Raw genomic sequence first — 25,117 nt, 5'->3', positions numbered from 1 at the left:
CTGGTCAGCAAGGCTAAATCACATGGAATATTGGGAGAACTAGCTATTTAGATATAGAACTGGCTTGAAGGTAGAAGACATAGGGTGATGGTGGAGGGTTGCTTTTCAGACTGGAGACCTGTGACCAGTGATATACCACAAGGATCAGTGCTGGGTCCACCGCTTTTTTGTCATTTATATAAATGATTTGGATGTGAACATAGGTATAGTTAGTAAGTTTACAGATGACACCAAAATTGGAGGTGTAGTGGACAGTGAAGAAAGTTGCCTCAGAGTACAATGGGATCTTGATCAGATGGGCCAATGGGCTGAGGAGTGGCAAATGGAGTTTAATTTAGATAAATGTTAGGTGATATGTTTTGGAAAGGCAAATCACAGCAGGACTTATTCACTTAATGGTAAGGTCCTGGGGAGTGTTATTGAACAAAGAGACCTTGGAGTGCAGGTACATAGTTCCTTGAAAGTGGAGTTAGAGGTAGGCAGGGTAGTGAAGAAGGTACTTGGTATGCTTTCCTTTATTGGTCAGTGCATTGAGTATAGGAGTTGGGAGGTCATGTTGTGGCTGTGCAAGACATTGGTTTGACCACTTTTGGAATATTGTGTGCAATTCTGCTCTCCCTCCTACCAGAAGGATATTGTGAAACTTGAAAGGTTTCAGAAAAGATTTACAAGGATGTTGCCCAGGTTGGAGGTTTGAGCCAGAGGGAGAAGCTGAATAGGCTGGTGCTATTTTCTCTAGAGTGTTGGAGGCTGAGGGGTGACCTTCTAGAAATTTATAAAATCATGATGGGCATGGATAGGGTAAATAGACAATGTCTTTTCCCTGGGGTGGTGGAGTCCAGAACTACAAGGCATAGGTTTAAGATGAGAGGGGAAAGATTTAAAAGGGACGTAAGGGGCAACTTTTTCACACAGAGGGTGATACGTGTATGGAATGAGCTGCCAGAGGAAGTGGTAGAGGCTGGTACAATTACAACATTTAAAAGGCATCTGGATGGGTATATGAAGGTTTAGAGGGATATGGATGAAGTGCTGGCAAATGGGACTCGATTAGTTTCAGATACCTGGTCTGCATGGATGAGTCAGACAAAAGAGTCTGTTTCCATGTTGTACTTCTCTTTGACTCTGTGACTCTAATTTGTTCTCTTGCCTCAATCAATATTCTGGGATCGATCCTATCAGGACCCGAGGACTTACCTCCCTTCATACTTTTAAGACAGACAGCACTTCTTTCTTTTTAATAGCAACTTGACTTAGGAATTCAGCTCCCCCTTCCGTGAGATCATCCTCCACCAATTCCTTCGCTTTGCTGAATACCAACGCTAAGTATTCATTTAGGACCTCACCTACCTCTTCTGACTCCACGTTCAGATTCCTTCCATTCTCCTTGAGTGCACCATCCCTTTCGCTGGCTATCCTCTTACTTTTTATATATGTATGAAAAGCCTTGGGATTCTTCTTAATCCTATTTGCAAATCACTATTCATGGCCCCTTTTAGCCCTTCTAATTTCTTGTTTAAGTTCTTTCCTACTTTCCTTATGTACTACAAGGATTTTGTCAATTCCTATCCTCCTAGACCTTATGTCCTTTTTCTTTCTGACCAAGGTCATAACATTCCTGGTCATCCAAAGTCCAAGTAAATTGCCATTCCTATCCTTCATTCTCGCAGGAATGTGCCGCTCCTGAATTCTTAACAACTGTTTGAAATACTCCCACATGTCTGATGTGGATTTATCCTCAAACAGCTATCTCCAATCAAAATTCTCCAGTTCCTGCCTACTATTGTTGTCGCTCACCTTCCCCAGTTTAACACCTTCACCTGAGGACAGCTGTTATCCCTATCCATGAGAATCTTAAAACTCACAGTATTATGGTCAATGCTCCTGAAATGCTCTGCCATTGAAACGTCACTCACCTGGCTGGGCTCATTTCCCAAAATCACGTCCAGTATAACGCCTTCCTTGGTTGGACTGTTTACATACTGTGTCAAGAAACCCTCCTGAATGGTCCTAACAAATTCTGCCCAATCCAAGACCCTAGCACAAACTGAGTCTAGTCAGTATTGGGAAGTTAAAATCACCCACCACAACAATCCTGCTGTTTTTACATCATTCCAGAATCTGTCTTTATATTTTCTCCTCTAACTCCCACTGGCTATTGGGAGGCCTGTAGCATACCCCCAGCATTGTGATTTCACCTTTCCTATTCTTGAGTTCTACCCATATTGCCTTGCTGCATGAATCCTCTAATGTAACCTCCCTCAATACAGCTGTGAGATACTCCTTTACCAGTAATCAAACTTCCCACCTCTTTTAAGCCCCCTTCTATCATACCTGAAACATCTAAATCCTTAGACATTCAACTGCCAGTCCTGTCCCTCTTTCAGTCAAGTCTCTGTCATCACAATTCTGTCATTGTTCCAAGTACTAATCAAAGTTCTAAGTTCATCTAACTTGCCTATTATACTTCTCACATTGGGCAGGAGAAAGTGAGGACTGCAGATGCTGGAGATCACCGTCAAAAGGTGTGGCGCTAGAAAAGCACAGAAGGTCAGGCAGCAACCGAGGAGCAGGAGAATCGATGTTTTGGGCATAAGCCCTTCATCAGGAAAGGGTTGCAAGATAGGAGAGCAGTGCTGAGGGGAAGGTAGCTAGGATGGCAATAGGTAGATAAGGTTGAGAGGTGATGGTGATAGATTCCCTACAGTAGAAACAGGTCATTCGGCCCTCCAAATACACACAGACCCTCCAAAGAGTAACTCAACAAGACCAATTCCCCTACCCTACATTTATCCCTAACTAATGCACCTAACCTACACATCCCAGAATACTATGGGCAATTTTAACATGGTCAATTCAACTAACTTGCATGTCTTTGGATTGTGGGAGGAAACCAGACATTAGGAGAATGTGCAAACTCCACACACAACTTGAGGCTGGAATCGATCACGGGTCCTTGGCGCTATGAGGCAGCAGTGTTAACCACTGAGCCACCCTGTCACCCTAAGGCAGGTGGAGGGTGGAGTGGAAGGTAGGAAGGAAGATGGAAAGGTAGGATGGTTCAAGAGGGCGGTGTCGAGTTGGAGGGTTGGATCTGGGATGAGGTGGGAGGAGGGGAGATGAGGGAACTGGTGAAATCGACATTGATGCCATGTGATTGGAGGGTCCCAAGGTGGAAGGTGAGATGAGTTTCCTCAAGGCATTGGTGGTGGAGGAGGCAAAGGACTTGCATGTCCTTGGCAGACTGGGAGTGGGAGTTGAAGTGGTCGGCCACAGGGCAGTGGGTTGTTCAGTGCGTGTATCCTGGAGATGTTCTCTGTAGTGTTCCGCAGGTTGGCGTCCTGTCTCCCCAGTGTAGAGGAGACCACATCGAGAGCAATATACACATAGATGGGGTGTTTAGATGTGCAGGAAAATCTCTGCCGGATGTGGAAGGATCCTTTTCCGACTTGGATGGAGGTGATGGTGGGGGGGGGGGGAGGTGTGTGCACAGGTTTTACACCTCTTGAGGTGGCAAGGGAAGGTGCCGGGAGTGGAGTATGGGTTGGTTGGGGTGTGGTCTAAAGAGGGAGTCATGGAGGGAATGCTGTCACATTGTACACCCTAACATCCGAACCCAGGAAACTGGCTCACAATGGGTCAGCATGCAAGAACATTTGAGGTAGGATCAAGCAATCCAACACTTATCTGCTCTTCTTAAAATAGTACCATGTGATCCTTTACAACTACCTGAGAGGGCAGACAATGTTTTGGTTTAACATCCCATTTGAAAGATGGCACCTTCTTCAGTCCTGCACTGGAGTGTCAGTCTAGTCTTCTATATTCATGACCAGGGGGTGTGCTTGAACCCACAACTTGAAAGCAAGTTTGCTACTACCTGAAATCCCAGTTAAAACTAGTGAGTTTCCTTATAACCACACTATTGGTAAATCCTCAAATGACCAACTCTTTGTACATGGTGCCAGGAATGACTATACAGTGTGTGTTACTAGAATCAGTTCTTATATTAATTATTTGCAGCACAATTTTTTAATCTCATAATTTTACAGTGAGTCGTAATCACAGAAGCTAAAATCAATACGTTCCTAATGATCAAATACATAACATCTCTCACTTACTTTCTGTGGAAGAATTTAGTTTCCGATTTCAGTCAGCTCTTACATAATGTATGGATCGGTTCCTTCCTCTTGTAAGTATAGCCCTATTGAGCTGTCTGAATAGGCTGTATCGTCCAGCTGTATTCTGTAATGTGCATCCTGTCTCACACACAAATTCTATTTAATAAGTCCATTTCTTTCACTTGCCAAGTTATCACAATGGATACATTAGGGCTTCTGTTTGGAGGTAACCTCCATAAAGATTCACAAAATAAGCATTGAGAGAAAACAGTTTGAATTAAAGTGAACACATTTAGATGGTAAAAAAATAGTCTATTATGTGCAAAAAAAAATAAAAGCAACTAGTCAGTGACTGGCAGGAAACTGCCAAAAGTGAATATGTCTTGGTATAAAAAAACCTTTTGCATGACTCCCAGCTGCAAAATTATGTACATGCTTTGATTTTCTTCAAAGCAGGGATGTGGCTGTCAACCAATATTTATACAGAGTGCAAGACAAGTAATCAGGATCACAGCATGTGTTTAAAGTAACACATGATGTCAGTGATTAAAAATAAAAATCCTCAAAGGTCAGTAGTGGACGAATTTCCTTCCATGAATCAGATGATTCAGCAACCATGAAGCTTATGATGTGGTTCTGCTCATATTTTAGCACCACACTAAAAGTAAGCAAAATTCATTTTTCAAGCTATTCTCACACATCCCTGTCAAGCCTCTTAAGGGGGAAATGTGCAAAAACATTTGACTCCTCTATTTTGTTAAGTGAATTTAAAAAAATGTTCCCAGCAACTTTCCACCAAGAAAGATACCTATAATATATTGACAGACTAGGTGGATATGTGAGGAAAATCGACATTTCTGGCATTCCTGATTTAGGGCTTTTGCCTGAAATGTCGATTTTCCTGCTCCTCAGATGCTGTCTGACCTGCTGTGCTTTTCCAGCACCACACTCTCGACTCTAATCTCTGCAATGCTCGCTTTCGTCTAGGTAGGTATGTGACCACACTATGAGCAGTCTGCATAAGTTTCAATCTGCAAACAAGTGCTAAATGTATGAATGATATTTTAAAACCAGGACTACTGAGAGGAAAAACAACAGTTTTTTTATTAATTGCACGTCTTAATGAGTTTAATTTATCTTAATCAACCTCTTAAGGCATATTGTGATGCACCTCTGGGGCGGTGGGACCCCAGATGGAGACACTATGACTTCATCACAAAAATTTTGCTCCTCATGATTTCCCTCATAAATATACTTCTCCTGCTCATATGTTCTTCTAAGGATTCACTTGATCCCTGTTGTCTATACCTGACATACACTTCCATCATTAAGGAGCCAGTCTGTTCCCAGCTCTTGCATGTCATAGAATCATAGAGATGTACAGCACGGAAACAGACATTTTGGTCCAACTCGTCCATGCTGAGCAGATATCCCAACCCAATCTAGTCCCACCTGCCAGCACCCGGCCCATATTCCTCCAAACCCTTCCTATTCATATACCCATCCAGATGCCTTTTAAATGTTGCAATTGTACCAGCCTCCACTACTTCCTCTGGAAGTTCGTTCCATGCATGTACTATCTCAGTGTGAAAAAGTTGCCCCTTAGGTCCCTTTTATATCTTTCCCCTCTCACCCTAAACCTATGTCCTCTAGTTCTGGACTCCCCCACCCCAGAAAAAATACTTTGCCTATTTATCCTATCCTCATGCCCCTCATGATTTTATAAACCTCTATAAGGTCACCCTTCAGCCTCCGACGCTCCAAGGAAAACAGCCCCAGCCTATTCAACATCTCCCTATAACTCAAATCCTCCAACCCTGGTAACATCCTTGTAAACATTTTCTGAACCCTTTCAAGTTTCACAACATCTTTTCCATAGGAAGGAGACCAGAATTGCATGGCCTAACCAATGTCCTGTACAGCTAAAACATGATCTCCCAACCTCTATACTCAATACTCTGACCAATAAAGGAAAGCATAGCAAACGCCTTCTTCACTATCCTATCTACCTGCAACCCCACTTTCAAAGAACTATGAACCTGCACTCCAAGGTCTCATTTTTCAGCAACCTTATGTGTATAAGTCTTGCGAAGATTTGCTTTCCCAAATTGCAGCACCTCTCATTTACCTAAATTAAACTCCATCTGCCACTTCTCAGCCCATTGGCCCATCTGATCAAGATCCTGTTGTAATCTGAGGTAACCTTCTTCGCTGTCCACGACATCTCCAATTTTGGTGTCATCAGCAAACTTACTAACTATACCTCTTATGCTTGCATCCAAATCATTTATATAAATGATGAAAAGTAGTGGAGCCAGCACCAACCCTTGTGGCATTCCACTGGTCACAGGCCTCCAGTCTGAACAACAACCCTCCACCACCACCCTCTATCATCTACCTTTGAGCCAGTTCTGTATCCAAATGGCTAGTTCTCCCTGTATTCCATGAGATCTGACCTTGCTAACCAGTCTCCCATGAGGAATCTTGTTGAACGCCTTACTGAAGTGCATATAGATCACATTTAATGCTCTGCCCTCATCAATCCTCTTTGTTACTTCTTCAAAAAACCGAATCAAGTTTGTGAGACATGATTTCCCACACACAAAGCCATGTTGACTATGTTGTTATGAAGGGTAAAGTTCAGTTTCTGATTACTTGAGATCCTCACAAAGTTAAGAGTTAGGCGTAGATAAACCATGATTTAGGCAATTGTCTTGGTACTTCTAAACTTGCCAAAAATTAGACTGGTGTTGACAAAACAACACAATTATTCGATAGCTGTAGAAAATATTTTTCCTCTCTCCAGCAGTTTACGTTTTATTAGTAACATTTTTAAAATGTGCTCTGTCCTTTTTGATCCCACAACCCAAAAAGACTTGCACATCATTATTGTATCACTTGACTGTAGATCACCAAGTGACCAATTATCCAGCTCATTGACATGGCTTTACATTAAAGTTTTGATTAAATTAGATTCCATTTGGAATAAAGTAAGGAAACATTTATCACAAGTATAATGGGGAGAAATAAAGAATTGCATTTATATATTTTTTTCTTACCCCACACTACCACCCATCTGCAGTAGTGCTTAGATTTTCCCCAGCTCCGATGCTGTGTGAGGGCAGGTGTAGGACACAGTGAAAGACAACAGGTGTACAAATCTTTATTCAATTTCCACCACCAGGAAGAAAGGGAACACCAAGGTGGCCAGTGACAAGCAGTGCCCTTCTCATCAAAGGGCAATGCTGCGTTATCAAACAGTGAAGGGGAGGGCAGGGATTAAACCAAAATAGAGTTGGAGGGGGAAATAATACACTCCTCTCCCTGAACAGTTCGAGGGAGTTGGTGGACACCGCGTGCTCCTTCTCCAGGGACACCTGGGCTCAAACATAGCCGCGGAAGAGGGGCAGGCAATCGGCCCTAACGACCCCCTCCACAGCCCGCTGCTTGGACCTGTTTATGGCCAGTTTGGCCAGGCCCAGGAGCAGACCCACGAGAAGGTCCTCTGACCTACCCCCCCTCATCCGCTAAGGGCACCCAAAGATCAAGAGCGTGGGAGAATTCTATTTATATAGTGCTATTTACGACCACTGGATGATTTAAAGACTTTGCAGCCAATGAAGAAAGTGTGGTCACTTGTTGTAATGTCAGAAATGCAGTGGCTACTTTGTGCACAGCAAACTCCTACAAACAACAATGTGATAATGACCAGATAAACTGCTTCTGTGATGTTGATAGTGGAGTAAATAGTGAAAGGACTTCAGGTATAATTTCACTGCTGTTCTTCAAAATGCTGCTTTGGGATCTTTTACATCCACGTGGGAAGATGGGATCTCATTTTAAAGTCTCATTTGAAAGACAACATATCAAACAATTCAACACTTGCTCAGCATAACACTGGAATTTAATTCTAAATTTGTATGTGGAAGGCCTGAACTCTTGAATCCAGAACCTTATGAACATGAGCCAACAGTGCTATCAAGCGAGTTACAACTGAGACAGAAACTTAAAATAAGTTGTCTCACTCGCTTTCTTTCTAATTCATTCTCCCAAATCTGTTTGTACATCTGTCTATTCGTTTCTCTCTCTCTCACTCATGTTTCTATCTGTCTTTCATTTTATATTTATCCAACGGAACTCCCATTGTCTTTATCAATTTCAATTACACTTTGTTTCTGTAGATAAATTTACAGTGATCACTGTATTAGAAGGTTTAGGGTAATGATAGAAAAGGGCAATAGACAACCAGATTAAGAATCATTTACTAGGAGACAGCCAACTTCAATGAGGTAAGGATGGGGTTGAGCCAGACACACTGAAACAAAACATTGATAGGAAAACTGTAGCCGAACAATGGGCTCCCTTTAAAGTCAGAGTATATTCATAGAATTCCTACAGTGTGGAAGCAGGCCATTCACCCATTGAATCCACACCGACCCTCTAAAACACATCCCACCCAGACTCACTTTCCCCCTCCCTCCATCCTATCCCTGTAACTCTGTATTTCCCATGATTAGTCTGCACATCCCTGGAGACTATGGGTAATTTAGCATGGTCAGTTCACCTCACCTGCACATCTTTGGACTGTGGGAGGAAACCAGGGCACCTGAAGGAAACCCACGCAGATATGAGGAGAATGTGCACCTTCAACACGGACAGTTGCCTGAGGGTGGAATCAAACTCGGGCCCCTGTTGTTGTGAGGCAGCAGTGTTAACCACTGAGCCACTGTGCCACCCCGAAGTTTTCTTCAAATACCTTCAAAAGGGAAAAGGAAGGCCAATAATTCAGTCCTGGATTAAAAAAAAGGACATGGAAATTAAAATCAAGAAGAAAAATGTGTGAGCTTACAATAAATGGCAGATAGGAAATAGAATTGATAACCAAGATGAATATAGAAAGTCCAGAGGAAAAACATATTAAAGAAGCAAGGAGAAGTTGTGTGAAAAGACTGGCAGCCAATGTAAAGGGAAATCCCAAATATCAGTATATCAGAAACAAAATCGGTGTGGGGGTGGGGTAAAAGGAAAAGTGGGTCAGTTAGGCGCCAAACATTGTATTTAGACATGGAAGCACAAAACATTCTGAAGTGTTAAATGAATACTTTATATCAGTCTTTACTAAGGAGCTAGGTGATAGAGGAGGTATCTCTGTCATTTACTCCTTACTCCTCCCCCACCTTATCTTCTGCATTTAAACCAATATGTTCCTAGATGCCATCAGTTCTGAGAAACGTTAACTTTGATTTTTTTTCACAGATGCTGCCAGACATGCTGTGTTTTTCCAGCGACTTCTGTTTTTATTTTTGTCATTAGAAAGGTTTAACATTGATAAGGAGGAAGTATCGGATATGCTATTATTGCTTAAAGTTATCATGGCACTGGGACTGGAAGAAAGTATATTGACGTAAATGGGAGTGCAAATTGCAGAGGCACAGTCATACTTATTCTCTATTCCTTAGAGTCAGTGGAGGTGGCAAAACACTGGAGAAGTGCAGATATTACATCCTTGTTCAAAAAAATGTTTTAGGCATAGTGCAGAAATTGCAGAACAGTTAGTTTACCTTCAGTGATGGGGAGCTTTTAAAAACAATAATTGAATCACGTAGAACAAAAGGTGGTTAGACAGAAAGAGTGAGCATGGATTTCCCATGGGACAGTTGTGTTTGACTTACTTGCCAGAGTGTTTTGAAGAAATAACAAAGGGTCAGTAAGGATAGTGTTGTTGATGTGGTATACATAGACTTTCAAAAAGCATTTGATACAGTGCCACTTGAAATAACTCCACAGAGGCTGGTATCCTTTCAGCAAGTCACCTTTTATTTACATGTGGAGAGTATTTGGCACTGTTGCAGCTCCTCAGAGCCAGGTCTCCGAGTGAGCAGAACCTCTGGCACACGAGTTTATATTTGCCAGCCAGGGCTCCCTGATTGGACCAGATTAACAGTCTCAATCAAGGAACTCATATTGTGAGATCCACCTGGCTCACTTGGTTGCAATCACTACATCCCTCCCCGTCTGAGTCCAAGGACATAGGCCAGTTTTTTTTTGGAAAGCTCCTCCTGGGGAATTTTAGCACTGGGTCAAATTCCTCCAACTCGGCCTCTGCTATGAGTGGTGTATAACACACAGTAGCTCACTTCTTGCACCCAGAATGTCTCAGAAGAAATTCATTTTCCTCTGTAGGTGGCAAAGGAGTTGAGACGGGCACCATCCACTGTGTCCATCTCAGATTCCAAGATCTCTTCAATGCTTGGTGCAGAGGGAGAACCCACAGGTTCTGGAACAATTGGAAAGGCTGTCAAGGAACCGGGCATGATTTGCTCCTGTACCGTTTGCAGATTTGAAGCTTTCATGTGGTCCGCATTCTTGTTCAGGACTGTCACACCTACCCAAATTTTATTTGTCACTGGACTCAACTTCGGATCGACCATGCCTCTTACCTACACAGGGCCATTCCCATGGTTCCTACACCAAAGTTCATCCTCTGAAGTAAACTGTCTCTCTCAAATAATGGAGTTTTGTGTCCGGCATTGGCATTTCAGATGTAATTTCACAGTTCCCCTCCCCCCCAAGTCTGGGAAGTTCAGATTTAACCAGGTTCTGAGTCTTCTCCCTATTAGCCACCTGACTGGGGCTATCCCTATAGTTGCATGAGGGGTGGTCCTGCAATCAAATAGGAATTGGGACAGTTTGGTATCTAGTGAAGCTGTAGGCTGTTTCTTTAAGCCCGCCTTCAAAGTTTGCATTGTACTTTCTGCCAGAGCATTGGATGGTGGATTTTACGGAGCTGCCCTTGAGTGTCGAATGACATTCGAATTTAGGAAAACCTCAAATTCCCTGCTGGTAATCAAGAGACTGTTATCTGTGACCAACATTTCCGGGAGTTCATGTATTGTAAAGGATGCACACAGTTTTTCTATCATCGTCCCTGTGTTTGACGAATGAGCTCTATGCATGTCCAGCCACTTTGAGTGGGCATCTACAATGACTAAGAACATTGATAGGACCTGCAGAGTCAATGTGGAACTGAATCCAGGTTTAGCCGGCCATTCCCACGAATGTGGGAGAGCTTTGGGTTGTAATTATTGTCCTTGTTGGCACTCAGAGCACTGCCCAACAAACATGGCTATGGCCACCAAACATAACTTCTCACCAACATCTTCACTTTGGAAACCCCTGGAGTTCAGTCAGTATCTGGCAGTTGCTCAGGCCAATCACTCTTGCAGCCCATAATAATATGCCATCTGTGTCCTAGCCTCTCCAGGTTCAAAAAGATTTCTGTTCTGGTTCTAGTTTTCCCTATCACCAACGGCTGTTTCAGTTTTGCCAGGACCGGATCTTTCTGCGCCCAAAGTCTGATATTATCAGCTGTGACAGGAAGGGTGTCCAGAAAATTTAAAAGCATGTCAGACTCTTGCAATGGCGGTACTGCTAGTGGTGTATCTGTCAGCAGGAGGCAGCTCCATGCATCTGCATTCACTACTTGGCCTCCTGGATGATGTTCCAAGTTGTAATTAGACCCCTTAATATTAGAGCCCACCACAGAATTCAGCCAGAAACTATGGGTGGCACTACCTTGTCCTTTTTAAGTAGATATAGCAAGGGTTTGTAGTCCGGTGTTATTAAAAATTAATGTCAGTAGAGGTATTAGTGGAACTTCCTGACTCCAAATGTGACTTTGAAATCTCCCTTCTCTGCCTGGGCGTATGTACACTCTGCATTAACCAAAGTTCTGGATGCATACACTATTGGGTCTTCATTTCCATTGGGCCACCTATGTGTTAATACTGCCCCAATGCCATACAGGGAGGCAATAAATGTCAATATTGGATCTTGCTTGGGATCATAACATAACAACATCATTGAGGGTGTTTCTTCACTTCCCTGAAAGCTACGGTGTGGCTGTGCAACCATTTCCAAGGCTGACCCTTCTTGACTAATTGATGCAAAAGTGGTGGGCTAAAGGCCAGGTTATGCATGAACTTTCCACTAGATTTTGCCACCCCAAGGAGAGACCCAAGCTCTGCTTCAGCTGTGGGAGCCTGGGCACCTTTGATCACCTTCACATTATCTAGCAAAAGCTGCAATTTGTTCTTGTTGACTTTGTAGCCCGAATAAGTCACTTGGGGTTCCTGGAACACATATTTTCCCTTCTAAGGCATAAACCTGCCTGGGAGAAACATCTACGGACTATGTCCAAGTTGTCTAAGTGCTCCTTATTGGTCTTCCCCGTTATTAGCACAACATCTACAGAAATGGAGACCTGAGGTAGACCTTGTAAAATGTTCTCTATCATCCACTGCATAGGCTGATGATACCCCAATGGCAGTCTCGTATATTGTATAAATCCTTATGGCTATTAATTGTAGCATACTTCTGGGAATCCTCATCTAACCGCAATTGCAAGTATGCATGGTTCATGTTTGGCTTTGTGAAGGACAGCTCCCCTGTCAGCTTTGCTCATAAATTCTCTGTGAGGGACTGGATATTTATCGAGCCACAGAAGCAGTTTATCACTTAGGCTTTGCAATCTGTACAACTGGTGCTGTTCATTCTGCAAATTGGGCTGGTTTGATGATTCCTTCGCTTTCCAGCCTCTTGATTTCTACCTCTGCTTTGCCCATAAGGCAAATGACACTGGCAGGCCTGCAAAATCATGGAATTAATTCCTGGTCAACATGCAAGATGGGAGTCAGGAAGTGAGTTACTGCTGCAGTATTTCTAATCTCTGACCTGCTCTTGTAGCCATTGTATTTATATGGTGAGTCCAGTTCAGTTTCTGGTCAATGCTAAACTCCAGGATGTTGATAATGGGGATTTAGTGATCTTATTGGAGCTAGTCATTGCCTGGCATGCGTGTGTCACAAGTATTACTTGCCACTTTCAGCTCAAGCCTGAATATTGTCCAGATCTTTTTGCATTTGTACATGGACTGCTTCAGAATCTGAAAAAATCATAAATGGTGCTGAATATTGTGCAAACATCAGGCAACATTCTCGCTTCTGACCTTGCATTGGAGGGAAGGCCATCGATGAAGTAGCTGAAGATGGTTGGGCCTAAGACACTATCCTGAAGAACTCCTGTAGAGATGTCCTGGAGCTGAGGTGACTGATCCCCACCAACCACAACCATCTTCCTCTGTGCCAGGTATGACTCCAACTAGAAGAGAGTTTTCCCTTGATTCTGATTGACTCCAGTTTTGCGAGGGCTCTTTGATGCCACGCTCGTTTGAGTGTAACCTTGATGTCAAGGGCTGTCACTCACACCTCACCTTTGGAATTCAGTTCATTTATTTATGTTTTAACCAAGAGTGTAATGAGGTCAGAAGTTGAGTGGCCCTGGAAGAACCCAAACTGGATGTCACTGAACGGGTGCTGCATTGATAGCATCATCAATGACATCTTCCATCGCTTGACTGATAATTGATATACAACTGATGGGATGATAAATGGCCGAGTTGGGTTTACCCTGTTTTTTGTGTATAGGACACATTTGGGCAATTTTCCACATTGTTGGGTAGATGCCAGTGTTGTGGCTGTGCTTGAACAGCTTGGCTAGACTTGTGGCAAGATGTTGTGAAACTTGAAAGAGTTCAGAAAGGATTTACAAGGATGTTGCCAGGGTTGGAGGATGTGAGCTATAGGGAGAGGTTGAATAGGCTAGGGCTGTTTTCCCTGGAGCATTGGAGGCTGAGGGGTGACCTTATAGAAGTTTATAAAATCATGATGGGCAAGGATAGGGTAAATAGACAAGGTCTCTTCCCTGGGGTGGGGGAGACCAGAACTAGAGGGCATAGGTTTAGGGTGAGAGGGGAAAGATATAAAAGAGACCTAAGGGGCAACCTTTTCACGCAGAGGTGGTACGTGTATGAAATGAACTGCCAAAGGAAGTGGTGGAGGCTGGTACAATTGCAACATTTAAAAGACATCTGGATGGGTTTGGAGGGATTTGGGCCAGGTGCTGGCAGGTGGGACTAGACTGGGTTGGGAGATCTGGTCAGCATGGACGAGTTGGACCAAAGCGTACATCTCTATGACTCTAAATCTTCAGGATTATTCCCAGAATGGTGTCAAGACCCAGAATCCAACCATTTCTTGAAGTCACATTGGATGAATCACATTTGCTGAAGACTGGCATCTGTGATGCTGGGGACCACTGATGGAGACTAAGATGGATCATTAACTTAGCAATTCTGGTTGAAAATTGTTGTCAATGCTTCAATTTTATCATGGTTAATCTTTTTTGTTTTAGTTTACAGTCATTTTTACTCATAATGAATTAATTTATTGTAAAGCGAAGACAATATAGTAGCTAATGAAATATTACTCTAGATTATACCCTAATATCCATCATATTCTGACTCAGAGATAGGTTCTTCCACTTCACAAACAACATTTTAGAGGTCCCAACAATCAGAAACAGACCTTTGTGGTGGCCATGTTTCAAAAGTGTGAATAATCAGCAAAAGGCAACAATTTCCACAGTGATATTCTTTCTTTCACTCATGGGATGTGGGGATTGCTGACAAGACCAGCATTGACCATCTATCCCTAGTTATCTTAGAGAAAGTATAAATGAATCTCCTTCTTGAACCATCGTTTCCCGTGAGATCCAGATACAACAAAGCTTCTATTCAGGAGAAAATTCCATGGATGCAATGAAATTGAAGCGATGATACCAGTTTTCGATTTGGAGGTGGAAATTGCACCTTTGCCTTTGTTCTTCAGGGTGATAAAGGTCACCGCTGAGGAAAGTGTTGTCAAAGGATTTTTGATGAGCTGCTGCGGTGCATTTTGTGGGCAGAACATTCTTGTCTTACTTTTTGCCCAGTGATGGAAAGGGTGTCCGTTGAGCAGGTTGTATGCTTTTACTGTAAAATAATGAAATTGACAATAAGATTATTGTACAATGATCATTTAGTAAATGGCCTTCAATGGATGTCAGCAGATAAAATCCAACCTCATTTACACCTTTAAGGAAGTGACATCCCTCGAGACTGTAGTAAGCCTCTTCAAACATTGTGCCTAGCCTTCCAGAAAGAATGTGACTAAGATCCCAAGAAAACAATATTGATTTAAATCAAAATCCTTTCAATTCAGAGTAAATCTTGGCAACAGTTAAAATATTGACTGAAGGTTAGATAGTAATGGGTGCCTGTGGCAAGAGTTAGTTCAAAGTTCAGTCGTGCTGAGTCAGTTATTCAAGTAATTGATTTTGGACCAAATTTCTGATGTACATCAGGGCCTTGGATTCTGATACCCAATGCAAACTGATTAAGTTTGCAGACGAAATTAAAAATAGGAGGGATAATGGGTTGGAAGATAAAGCTCAAAAATTACAGAATGATCTAAACAATTTTCTGACAGGACACAACAGTGGTAACTGGAATTTAACGTTAACAAGCATGAAGTACTGAGAGGAAAGAAACTGAAATAATTGTGGACACTGTAAATCAGAAACAAAAACAGAAATTGATGGAGAAATTAACCAGGTTTGGCAGCATTTGTGGAGAGAGATCAGAATTAATGTTTCGGGTCAAGTGACCCTTCCACCGAACAGCTTTTCCAGCAATTTCTGCTAAAGTCCTAAACATTTGACAGAAAACATGGATCATATACATACTTGGTGAACTATATGGTGAAGGATGAATTTGAAAGAGACCAGTCTTAGTAGACCTAACATTTAAAATGTCAACTGATACAACACAGCAATCCACAAAGCCAATAAAATGTTGAATTACATGACCAAATCCTTACAGAATTTTGGAGAAAATCACAATCAAGCTTTAAACCATTTTGACTCAGTGCTTTCTTGAGTAGTATTTCTAATTCTGGTCACTAAGAATTAAGAGAGCTATTCAATAAATACTTATCCCTAGTATTAGAGGTCATGAGTTTTGAGTAAAGAGAGAGGACTTATAGGCTTTTCCTTGTTAGAGGTGAGCTCTTAGAGATAGATAATGCATGAAATTGTATGAATAAGCTCAATCTGTAGCTGAAGATTTAAGTTATAAGACCTGTACAGCCTCAAATTGATAAAAGGCAAATTTAGTTCTTCTATTAGAACATTTGACACACTTTCAGCAAACTCTAAATGAAACATAGAGGTGAAAGCCAATTGAACATTGCAATAGGGGCATTTAGAAGCACTGTTCCTGGATGAACTATGAAAAGCAATATTGACTTTCTGAGTAATCATCCTATATTTTATATGATTAAATAAACTTCCCTTATAAACCTGTCAATGTTCTGACTGATATCGGCATTCCTGCAATGATTATGAATCATATGCTATGATGTGGTTTGGTTTAAGGCAAATACAAAAATTAAGCCACTGCTTAAACTAAATATGACTGCGACTAGTCCATCATTAATAAAGTGAAGGTGATAAGACAAATCACTGTTTTAATCTGTTTTAATCCATTTGATTAAGGAACACATTTTCATGTTTTAGTCAGTATATTCTCTGCAGGAATTTTTATTTGTGGTTTGTCACTTTACTGACAACAACAGGGAAAATGACACCATCAAGGAACACCCAGAGGTTGTCATGGAGGTGAACATTAAGCATGGATTACAGAGCTTTAAGTACAGCTGAATGAAATGGCTTCATGTATTGCGACCAGAAGTTGCTTTGTGATGCAGTTAGAAGTAATTTACAATACAAATCAGCATCTAGGTGGTCCACTGAAATGAATACTTCAGTAGATAGAGCTGAAAAGGACATGAGGTCATTCACAAGAGGATAATTAGGGGTTGGCATTCAGGCGTGATGTCCTTCGGCAAGGACTAAACAAATTGCTGTGATTGATTGGGCTTAAGTCAGGGTGAGGGTAACGCCTGCTGTCTCAGCACTTGGGCAGAGAAAAGGCAATTTGGTGAACAGTACGGCCAACAGCCAAACACAAGGATGAACATATGGGAAAGAGCAGAATGGTGCAGTATGAATACTGCACAGATGTGAGTTGAGGTAAGGGAGTCGTTCCATATGGTGCCTTACTGGTCTTTGGATGGTCATGAATGGCAACAAGCTTCAGTTCAACACAGCAGAGAGATTTACTGTCAGAACTAATGATGGAAGCACGAAGAGCAGAATGTAAGCAGACTGATAAGCTGCTTCTTAGGGGCGACAGGCTGAGCTACTAAATGCAAACTGGGAAATGGACAGCTGTCACGGTTAGGATCATTAGTCCACTCTTGAACAATGCATCTCTGACACCTTGGTTTAAAGATTTAATGCATACCAGACTGCAAGTGAACAATATGCCAGGGGTATTGCATTAGAGTAATTATTACCCGTCATACCTCATTAATCTGTTTACCAAATCATTGTGGGGGAGGGGGTGATCATTCGATTGTCATTGAAATTAAATGTGGAGAAATTAACCACAAAACAAAAATATAAATGAATACATCTTCACCTGAATACACGAGGAAACATTTCTAACAAACAGTTGTGATTTTAAAAGATTACCCTTTGGTGTCTACAATAAAGAGTAGCGAACATGTAATATGGTGCCACAATTTCTCATTATCTCATGTGGTTGTGAGTCATGGTAAACATTGCAAACCTATTCCTGCTAGGGTTCACAAATTGTATTATCCTGTCCTTTGTGCAGTTTAGCCCACTACATTTAGTTTAATGTGTTAACGTTAGAAAATAGTAATTACTGCATGGAAAGAGATTGTGTGGTCCATTGGCCCTCCAAGGCGGATGTATTTTAAAAATATTTTACCAAATGATTAAAATTAATTTACCCTAGAAATAATTATAGTTTCAATATCAATATTTGTTGGATTAATATTTCTAATGGTGCAATATTATCAATGATGTCCTCAAAGTCTATTAAAACACACTAATAAAAGACTTGACCAGGATTTCTTTAGGCCTCTAAACATTGCATAGTTAAAGTTATAATCAGATCATTTTGTATAAGTGGCAATCTAATATTAAGTGGTCACATTTGTTGTGTTGCACCATGAAAGATCTGTTTGTGGTATGATTATCATAAGGACAGTTTGCAGCATTGGCTTCACACACATAGGCTAATCTGATACTTTAAACTTTATGCATAAGTGCATCTTATTTACATTTACCAGTTGTTTATCAAGTTGCATTTCAGTCCAGTCTTGAGCAGTACAAAACAGATCTCGTGCTGACAAAGCACTTATGGGCATTCCATTTAACCTATCCAATCTGAAAATTCTAAGGAAACTGCAAATGTGTGATTTCTTGAATCATTAACTCAATTATGTTTCTTGCAGGCATGTTAAGCACTGACTGACTAAAGAAAATTTGTAAGATGAGGTAGAGAAGCTTGAACAAAAAATATCTGTTAAGAATTTAACTTTAAAAGATTTTATATCAAATCGATTTTATGTTTTATTTTAAATGATTAATTACAATAACTCTGGTAGATTGTACACAAGAGGAAAATTCAGGCCTGAAAGTAAAAGGAAACATGAAAAGCATAATATCTATCAAGTTAATACTCATCCAGTAATTACAATGATCCAGTGTGAAACAGTGTAACTAAATAGAAAATGTACTATTTGCAATCTTAACACTGTTTAAAATGTATTATTTCTGATATAGCCATATGGTACATGAATGATAGTTGATGTTTTCACACAAATAGGTTAAGTCATAGTTTAGTCGTATTGTAGCTTGCCAAAATATATCACTAATTGAGAAGCCTAAGCATAGATATGATATAATGTACTTTAGTACAGAAGCAACAAAACTGTTGATTGCAGTTAAAACAGAAGGGCATTCCTTTTTCTCATTTGCAAAGACCTAAGAGTGTGCCAAACAAAGAAAGGAATCTTTGCTGTCACAATATGGCTCGTGGCCTTTAAACTCTCCATCTGTTTGTCTGACAAGTAATCAAAGTGCGTGGCAGGAACTGGCAACACTTTGACGGCCCTTCTCACTTTAACTGGAGTGAGAGTAATTTGAACAGATTCATGGTTTCTTACATGATTGTATACCAGTGATGGGTTAGCTATGATTTTTTTTTAAGACTGAGTATTTTTGTGTTTGATTAACATAGCATGAAATGAGCACAGACACTTTGGAACCGTGGTTATATTCTTTAATCAGTGGATTGCCCAAAGGAACATTTAACGTGTTATACAGTTATTTTTAACTGCTGTTTTTAATTAAAATATAAACACTGTGAGGTGCAATTATTTGAAATTAAACTCTTGCTGAGTGACTCTGAGCTACATATGTACCCATATGTAGATATTTATGTAGTTGCTGTTCCATTCAGACTGGAAGGGGTCAAATTCTAATCAGCTTCATTTGCAATTTGTGCTGAAATGTTCTGCATTTGCCGTAATATCAGAGAAAACTTGTGTTTCCAGTTAATAATGTCAATAGGCATGTCACCATATTTCAAACTGTGCAAAATCTGCCTCAAGTGAAATATTTCCATTTTTCACAGGCCTTTTGCACAAAGGTTCAACTGAACAATACTTGCAATTAAAGTAGGATAGATAACATTGAAATAAAATGATGCAAATTTCAAATGAAACATGTTAAAATGCTGGAAATGTTAATACCTGATAAAGGTAAATACTTGAAATATCAAAATCTTGTTATCCCATTTCATAAATGTTTCCTGACCTGTCATTTCCAACATTGTCCATTTTTATTTCATGCTGTAGAGATTTAAGTAACAATAACACATAACGAGCCTATATACTCATATACCAACTTAAATCAACAGTGTTATGTTAATGAATCATTGTTTGTATCGATTGTAATGGGTTGATTTTCCAGCAGATTAAAATCCACAAGCAATAAATGATTATTAGGTTAATGTCGGGTGAACTAAGGCCAGTCTCTTAGCAGACTAAATAAGATGTCTGAATAAATTCTCACTTCCAGACAAATATCACGTTGTTGTAAATAAAGATCCCAAATGAAGCTGGCAGCATGGTGAATGAAATGTTTTTAACTATGGTATTTGGCTGCCAAATATTTGATTTGTGTGGGAAATATGTAAACACGCAGCTCACAAATTTGTTGTACGAGGTTACAAAGACACTGGGGAGTGCAATCAGATCTTCAAATCAGATTGAAATTATTCTTCTTTGCTAAACCTTTTCTGCTGCGGTTGGACAACTTGTTTGAACAAATTTGTCTTTGTGTGTGTTTCTAATTTTTAAGTCAACATTTATTGTTGTAGATAATGAAAAGGTCCTCTGTTGTTTAAATAACTACCAACATACTAGAGAAGGGGAAATACACTGATCATCTACACTGTATGTCTAACTTTGTTAATCAAACATAGATAGAAGGGATTTACACATTTCTCCACAGCCTCGTCCTTCCCTAGCTCTGTTATTTCCTCCAGACCAACAGCTCACCTGAGATTCCTTGCACTTTTCCAATTCAGGCTTCTTGAGCGTTCCCAATTTTGGTCATTTCACCATTTGTGCTTATGTCTTTAGTTACCAAGGTCCTGTGCACTAGAATTACCTCCTTAAACCTCTGCCTCTGTACCTTTCTTTCCACTTTTAAGAAGCTCCTTAAAACCATCTCATTGACCAAAGTTTTGCTCATTTGGTTTATGATTTTACACAGTTCAGTGTTAAATCTTGTTTGACAATGTTCATAAAATGTTTGGGTATTTCATCATGTTATATGAGAATGCACATTGTTGTTGAAGATTTTCACAAGTTTAGAGTTCAAACAATAGTGGCGAACACTCCAGATTTGCTTTTGTAATATGTTACATCACTTACATTTTCCAATTTCATTCAGTCTCCTTTATACATAATGTGTTTTTGTAAAAAGAATGCTGATATAAGAGAAAATAAATTTTAAAAAAAACTAACCCGATGGAAATTCCCAAACAAATTAACTGCAAGCTAACTTCTACTGAAGTAAGTTTAATACAAATAAAATTGGCCTTTTGAAAACAACCTTAAATAGGTATAAAAAGAAATGTAAATAGATGTTAATTTGCTGGTTGAAAGGATTTTGACTAACAGTAGTTGCAAATAATAGTGTTGGGAAAGAAAATACAAACATGAATTGCTATGCATCATCCTCCCCAGGGCATTTTGACTTAAAATACAGGAATAAACACACGAAGATTGTAATTTGTTTATTTCTGTTTTTCATCTAGGGTCGCTGCATAAACTTCACTAGAGTGAAAGAAAATGAGACACCATCTCGTCCATGCAACGCTCCCGCATCTCGCATGCCTAACAATGAATATATTCCTTTAACCCGTGAACTTCCCAGGCCTCCTGCTTCATCAGCCAAGTCATGTGTGAGGAGTCCACCTCCTGGACCACCACCATCCCGAGCACCCCCTCCTTCACGACCTCCCCCACGCCCTGCGGTAAGAACCTGACCTCCCCAGCATTGATGTTGGATTTTTAAAAAACACACCCTGAAGAAGAAAGGAAAGACAAGGCCAAACAGAGAATACTACTGGACTTCAAATATTTATTAAATTTATGGGTTTCCTTAAAAGGTTAAAATCTGTTGCTGTGCAGCACATTTCCATTTGGATAACCAAAATCAGTGGAACCTCCTTTTGGAGTTGGAGATGATATTATGTCCACCTAATGTACAAGCCATATGTTTGAATTCTACTTAATTATAAGATTGATTTCAAATTTTAGTAAACTCTGTCTTTTTATCTCTTAAACGTTCATAGATCAGAATTTGCATTGTTGTTAAAAGATAAACATAATGTTAAATATCTGTATAAAAACATCACTAACATCTACTTTAGGTGCTCAAGTATGCCTTCTGTTGATGTTGGTAATAATTGTTTTGTTTATCATTGGAAGAAGAAAGGAAAGACAAGGCCATCAGAGTCACTCTCAGAACTTGCATCCAAAATGGAGCAATTTCTAAATGATTTCACCAATGTCAGATTATGTTCGAATGTCCATATTATGTCAAAAATAAATGTGGACACTAACCAAGTTCTGCAGCATATATTCTTCCTTTAAATATGAAATTAATACCTCAACTCATTTAACTATCATTCATGCAAATTTGGCACAATATATTTAAGAAACTGCAAATGGGAAAACTTTTAAATTTTTAATGTTGCCTGCAGTGATGCCATGAAAAAAAAATCCAGTTAAAGACACAAATACAGAGTAGATTTCAATGAGCATTTTTAAATTTTACTTTATAAAGGCTCCAAGAATTTCAATGAAACACTGGAACTTTGTTTATTTCTGAACCTGGTTAAAATTTTTTTTTAAAACTTCTAAGCAAGTGGTGATAAAGGAAGCAAGGCCAGGATAATGGGCAGAGATGGATTCGGTGAATAGTTGTAATAGATGGAGTCTTGGAGATAATGTACTTAGGCACATTATCAAAATCAAAATTCCACAATTTGTTATTGATCCCATTATTGTGCATGTCTCTGGGCACAAGTATGCAGGAAATTCAAAATCAAAATTTCTGTTCCAGAATAGTATTGCCAAAGATTCAATTCAATGATTTCATTTAAGAGTTCTTCATACATACCACATACTTCAGAGTGCAAGATGATTTTTGACAACCAAAACTAGATTCTAGGTATAATTGTTTTGATAGTTAAAGAAAAATGTTCTGACAAAATGAAACCACAGCAAGGAAAGACACTCTCATACATAATTAATTTAATGAAAGCCAAAGGCTAGTTGACCTGTGAGAGACTCTTTCTAAGTTGCTGGTTGACTCTGTTTGACAATGATTGACCCTGTAATTGATTAATTCGCAGAACTTTGAGCTCTGATTTCAGTCATACTTGAATTCCTTTGTACACAGTTAGTGACCCTAAACTGTGCTCTATCTATAACAATAGTCCTAATTTAGGCATCACTCTCACTAGCCTTGAATTTTAAACTGTTACAGAGGGACTTTGTTGAGTTGTGTGCAGGTTGTGACCCAAGTTATTTTGTTCTTTAAACATGTATAGTTGAACTTGCTCTTCTTATACAATTTATTAGCTAGCTACCAAACAGCAGGGTGTTCTTTATGCCAAGTTCTACATAATAGTTTAAACTGCAAATAATAGCTCACAGAAAACTTTTCTAACAGTTGAATTCGGTTTTGGAAATGCTTGCCAGCTGGATGTTAAGCACTTTATAGTTATTTCAGTGTAAATACTATGAGGCCAGACCCTTTTCCAGACCACACCAAATTGTATAATTCTGGTTATCCACTTTATTCCTTACAAATTAGATTGTAGTTTTGCTTCAGGCACAGGTATATTTTGGTGATACGTAACAATGGCTACTGTAGTGTTTTAAAATCAGATGTGATACATGAATCTCATACTGGTAAAGAAAATATTGTAAGGTTTTGTGATATTAGAAAAGCAAAAAAAAAATCATGTTTTACTGCAGGACAGTTAAATGTATTAATTTACTATACTGTGGTCTAGGTGTAGGTACTTAAATCTGAGTAAAGGTGGCCACTAAATTTTCAAGATGCTCGATGCAGGCAGGAGTAAGTAAAAAAGCAAGCATCATTGCGCTTGGTTAGTATATTGATATTTTGCTTTATTAACATTTAATAGCTAACAACTATAATTAACTCCCTATTATTAACTAACCATTAATGACTTGTAACCTTGTTTGGCTTTCACTAACTGAATTTTCACTTAAGGAATAATTTAGTGAACAGGCTACGTAATCATGAATTGAATTGCAGCTCTTGAAAGGCAAAATGAAATGCAATGACATTGATATGGCTGCACAATGTAACAGAATCATTATGACAAAAACAGGGATTCACTATTAATTTGTCTAATCTATACCTTAACCTCTAGATTAATACCATTTTCTAAAGGGATTAAAGTAACCACAACACTTTAGTGTTTATTAAAGGGATCAAGGGTTGCAGGGAGAAGACGAGAGAGGGAAGCTGAGAAAAGTATCAGCCATGATCGAATGGTAGAGCAGACTCAATGGGCCAAATGGCCTAATTCTGCTGCTGTCACTGATGGTTTTCTAACACTTGTATTCGTGTTGCAGCAAAGACCATTAGTTAAGTTCGGTGCAAACTTGTGACACAAATTTGACCAATCCACACTGCCTTACACCAATCTTGTGCAAGATTGCATTGGGCTCTTGAAAGGTGTTCATGAATAGTGAGTGCCTTTACCACTGAGGTTTGCTTTGGGAAATAATTCACAAAAGTATTAAATGATATTGCCTAACAGTAATTTATGCACCTTCATTAAAACCTAAATCTTTGGTCAAAACTTAAATTGAGCAACCACACTATCAACAATTTCTAGAAAAGAAAGATACTACACACTGCTGTAGGGAGGATATTGTGAAACTTGAAAGGGTTCAGAAAAGAGTTACAAGGATGTTGCCAGGGTTAGAGGGTTTGAGCTAATAGGGGAGGCTGATAGGCTGGGGCTATTTTTCCTGGAGCATTGGAGTGACCTTCAAGAAATTGATAAAGTCATGAGGGGCATGGATAGGGTAAATAGACAAGGTGTTTTTCCATGGGGTGAGGGAGTCCAGAACTAAAGGGCATAGGTTTGGGGTGATAGGGGAAAGATTTAAAAGAGACCTAATGAACAATGTTTTCACGCAGAGGGTGGTACGTATATGGAATGAGCTGCCAGAGGAAGTGGTGGAGGCTGGTACAATTACATCATTTAAAAGGCACCTGGACAGGTATATGAATAGGAAGGGTTTAGAGGGATATGGGCCAAATGCTGGCAAATGGGACTAGATTAATTTGGAATATCTGGTCAGCGTGGACATGTTGGGCTGAAGGGTCGGTTTCTATGCTGTACTATGCTGAGTAATAGAGAACAAACCCTAATTTTGCCCTGCACTGATCAGTTCTATTCAATTGTCTGTATGATTTTTTTTGGAACTTCTTAAAAGATTTACCTGCAATAAATACCTATTTGACAAACGAATGCTTTTCAGTTTTTAACGTTTGTTATGTTTTCTCGAGTTTGAAATTAGAGTTTTCTCAATGGTGACAGAATTGCTACTTTGGAATCA

General features: G+C 39.9%; 1 protein-coding gene across 3 annotated transcripts in view; it reads left to right on the top strand.

The window, feature by feature from the left end:
• Positions 1–24,493, top strand: part of LOC122541800 (anthrax toxin receptor 1-like) — a 112,473-nt gene extending 87,980 nt beyond the window's left edge. For all 3 annotated transcript variants that reach the window (XM_043678796.1, XM_043678795.1, XM_043678797.1), the window contains one exon: positions 21,259–24,493. In XM_043678796.1, coding sequence (XP_043534731.1) covers positions 21,259–21,489 — 231 coding nt within the window. In that variant the 3' untranslated portion in view covers positions 21,490–24,493. The remainder of the gene's footprint in view (positions 1–21,258) is intronic.
• Positions 24,494–25,117: the final 624 nt, after the last annotated feature.

Source organism: Chiloscyllium plagiosum, chromosome 38, assembly GCF_004010195.1.
Source record: "Chiloscyllium plagiosum isolate BGI_BamShark_2017 chromosome 38, ASM401019v2, whole genome shotgun sequence".
NCBI classification, from domain to species: domain Eukaryota; kingdom Metazoa; phylum Chordata; class Chondrichthyes; order Orectolobiformes; family Hemiscylliidae; genus Chiloscyllium; species Chiloscyllium plagiosum.
The sequence above is the reverse complement of the archived record's forward strand: the minus strand, read 5'-3'. Positions and strand labels throughout refer to the sequence as shown.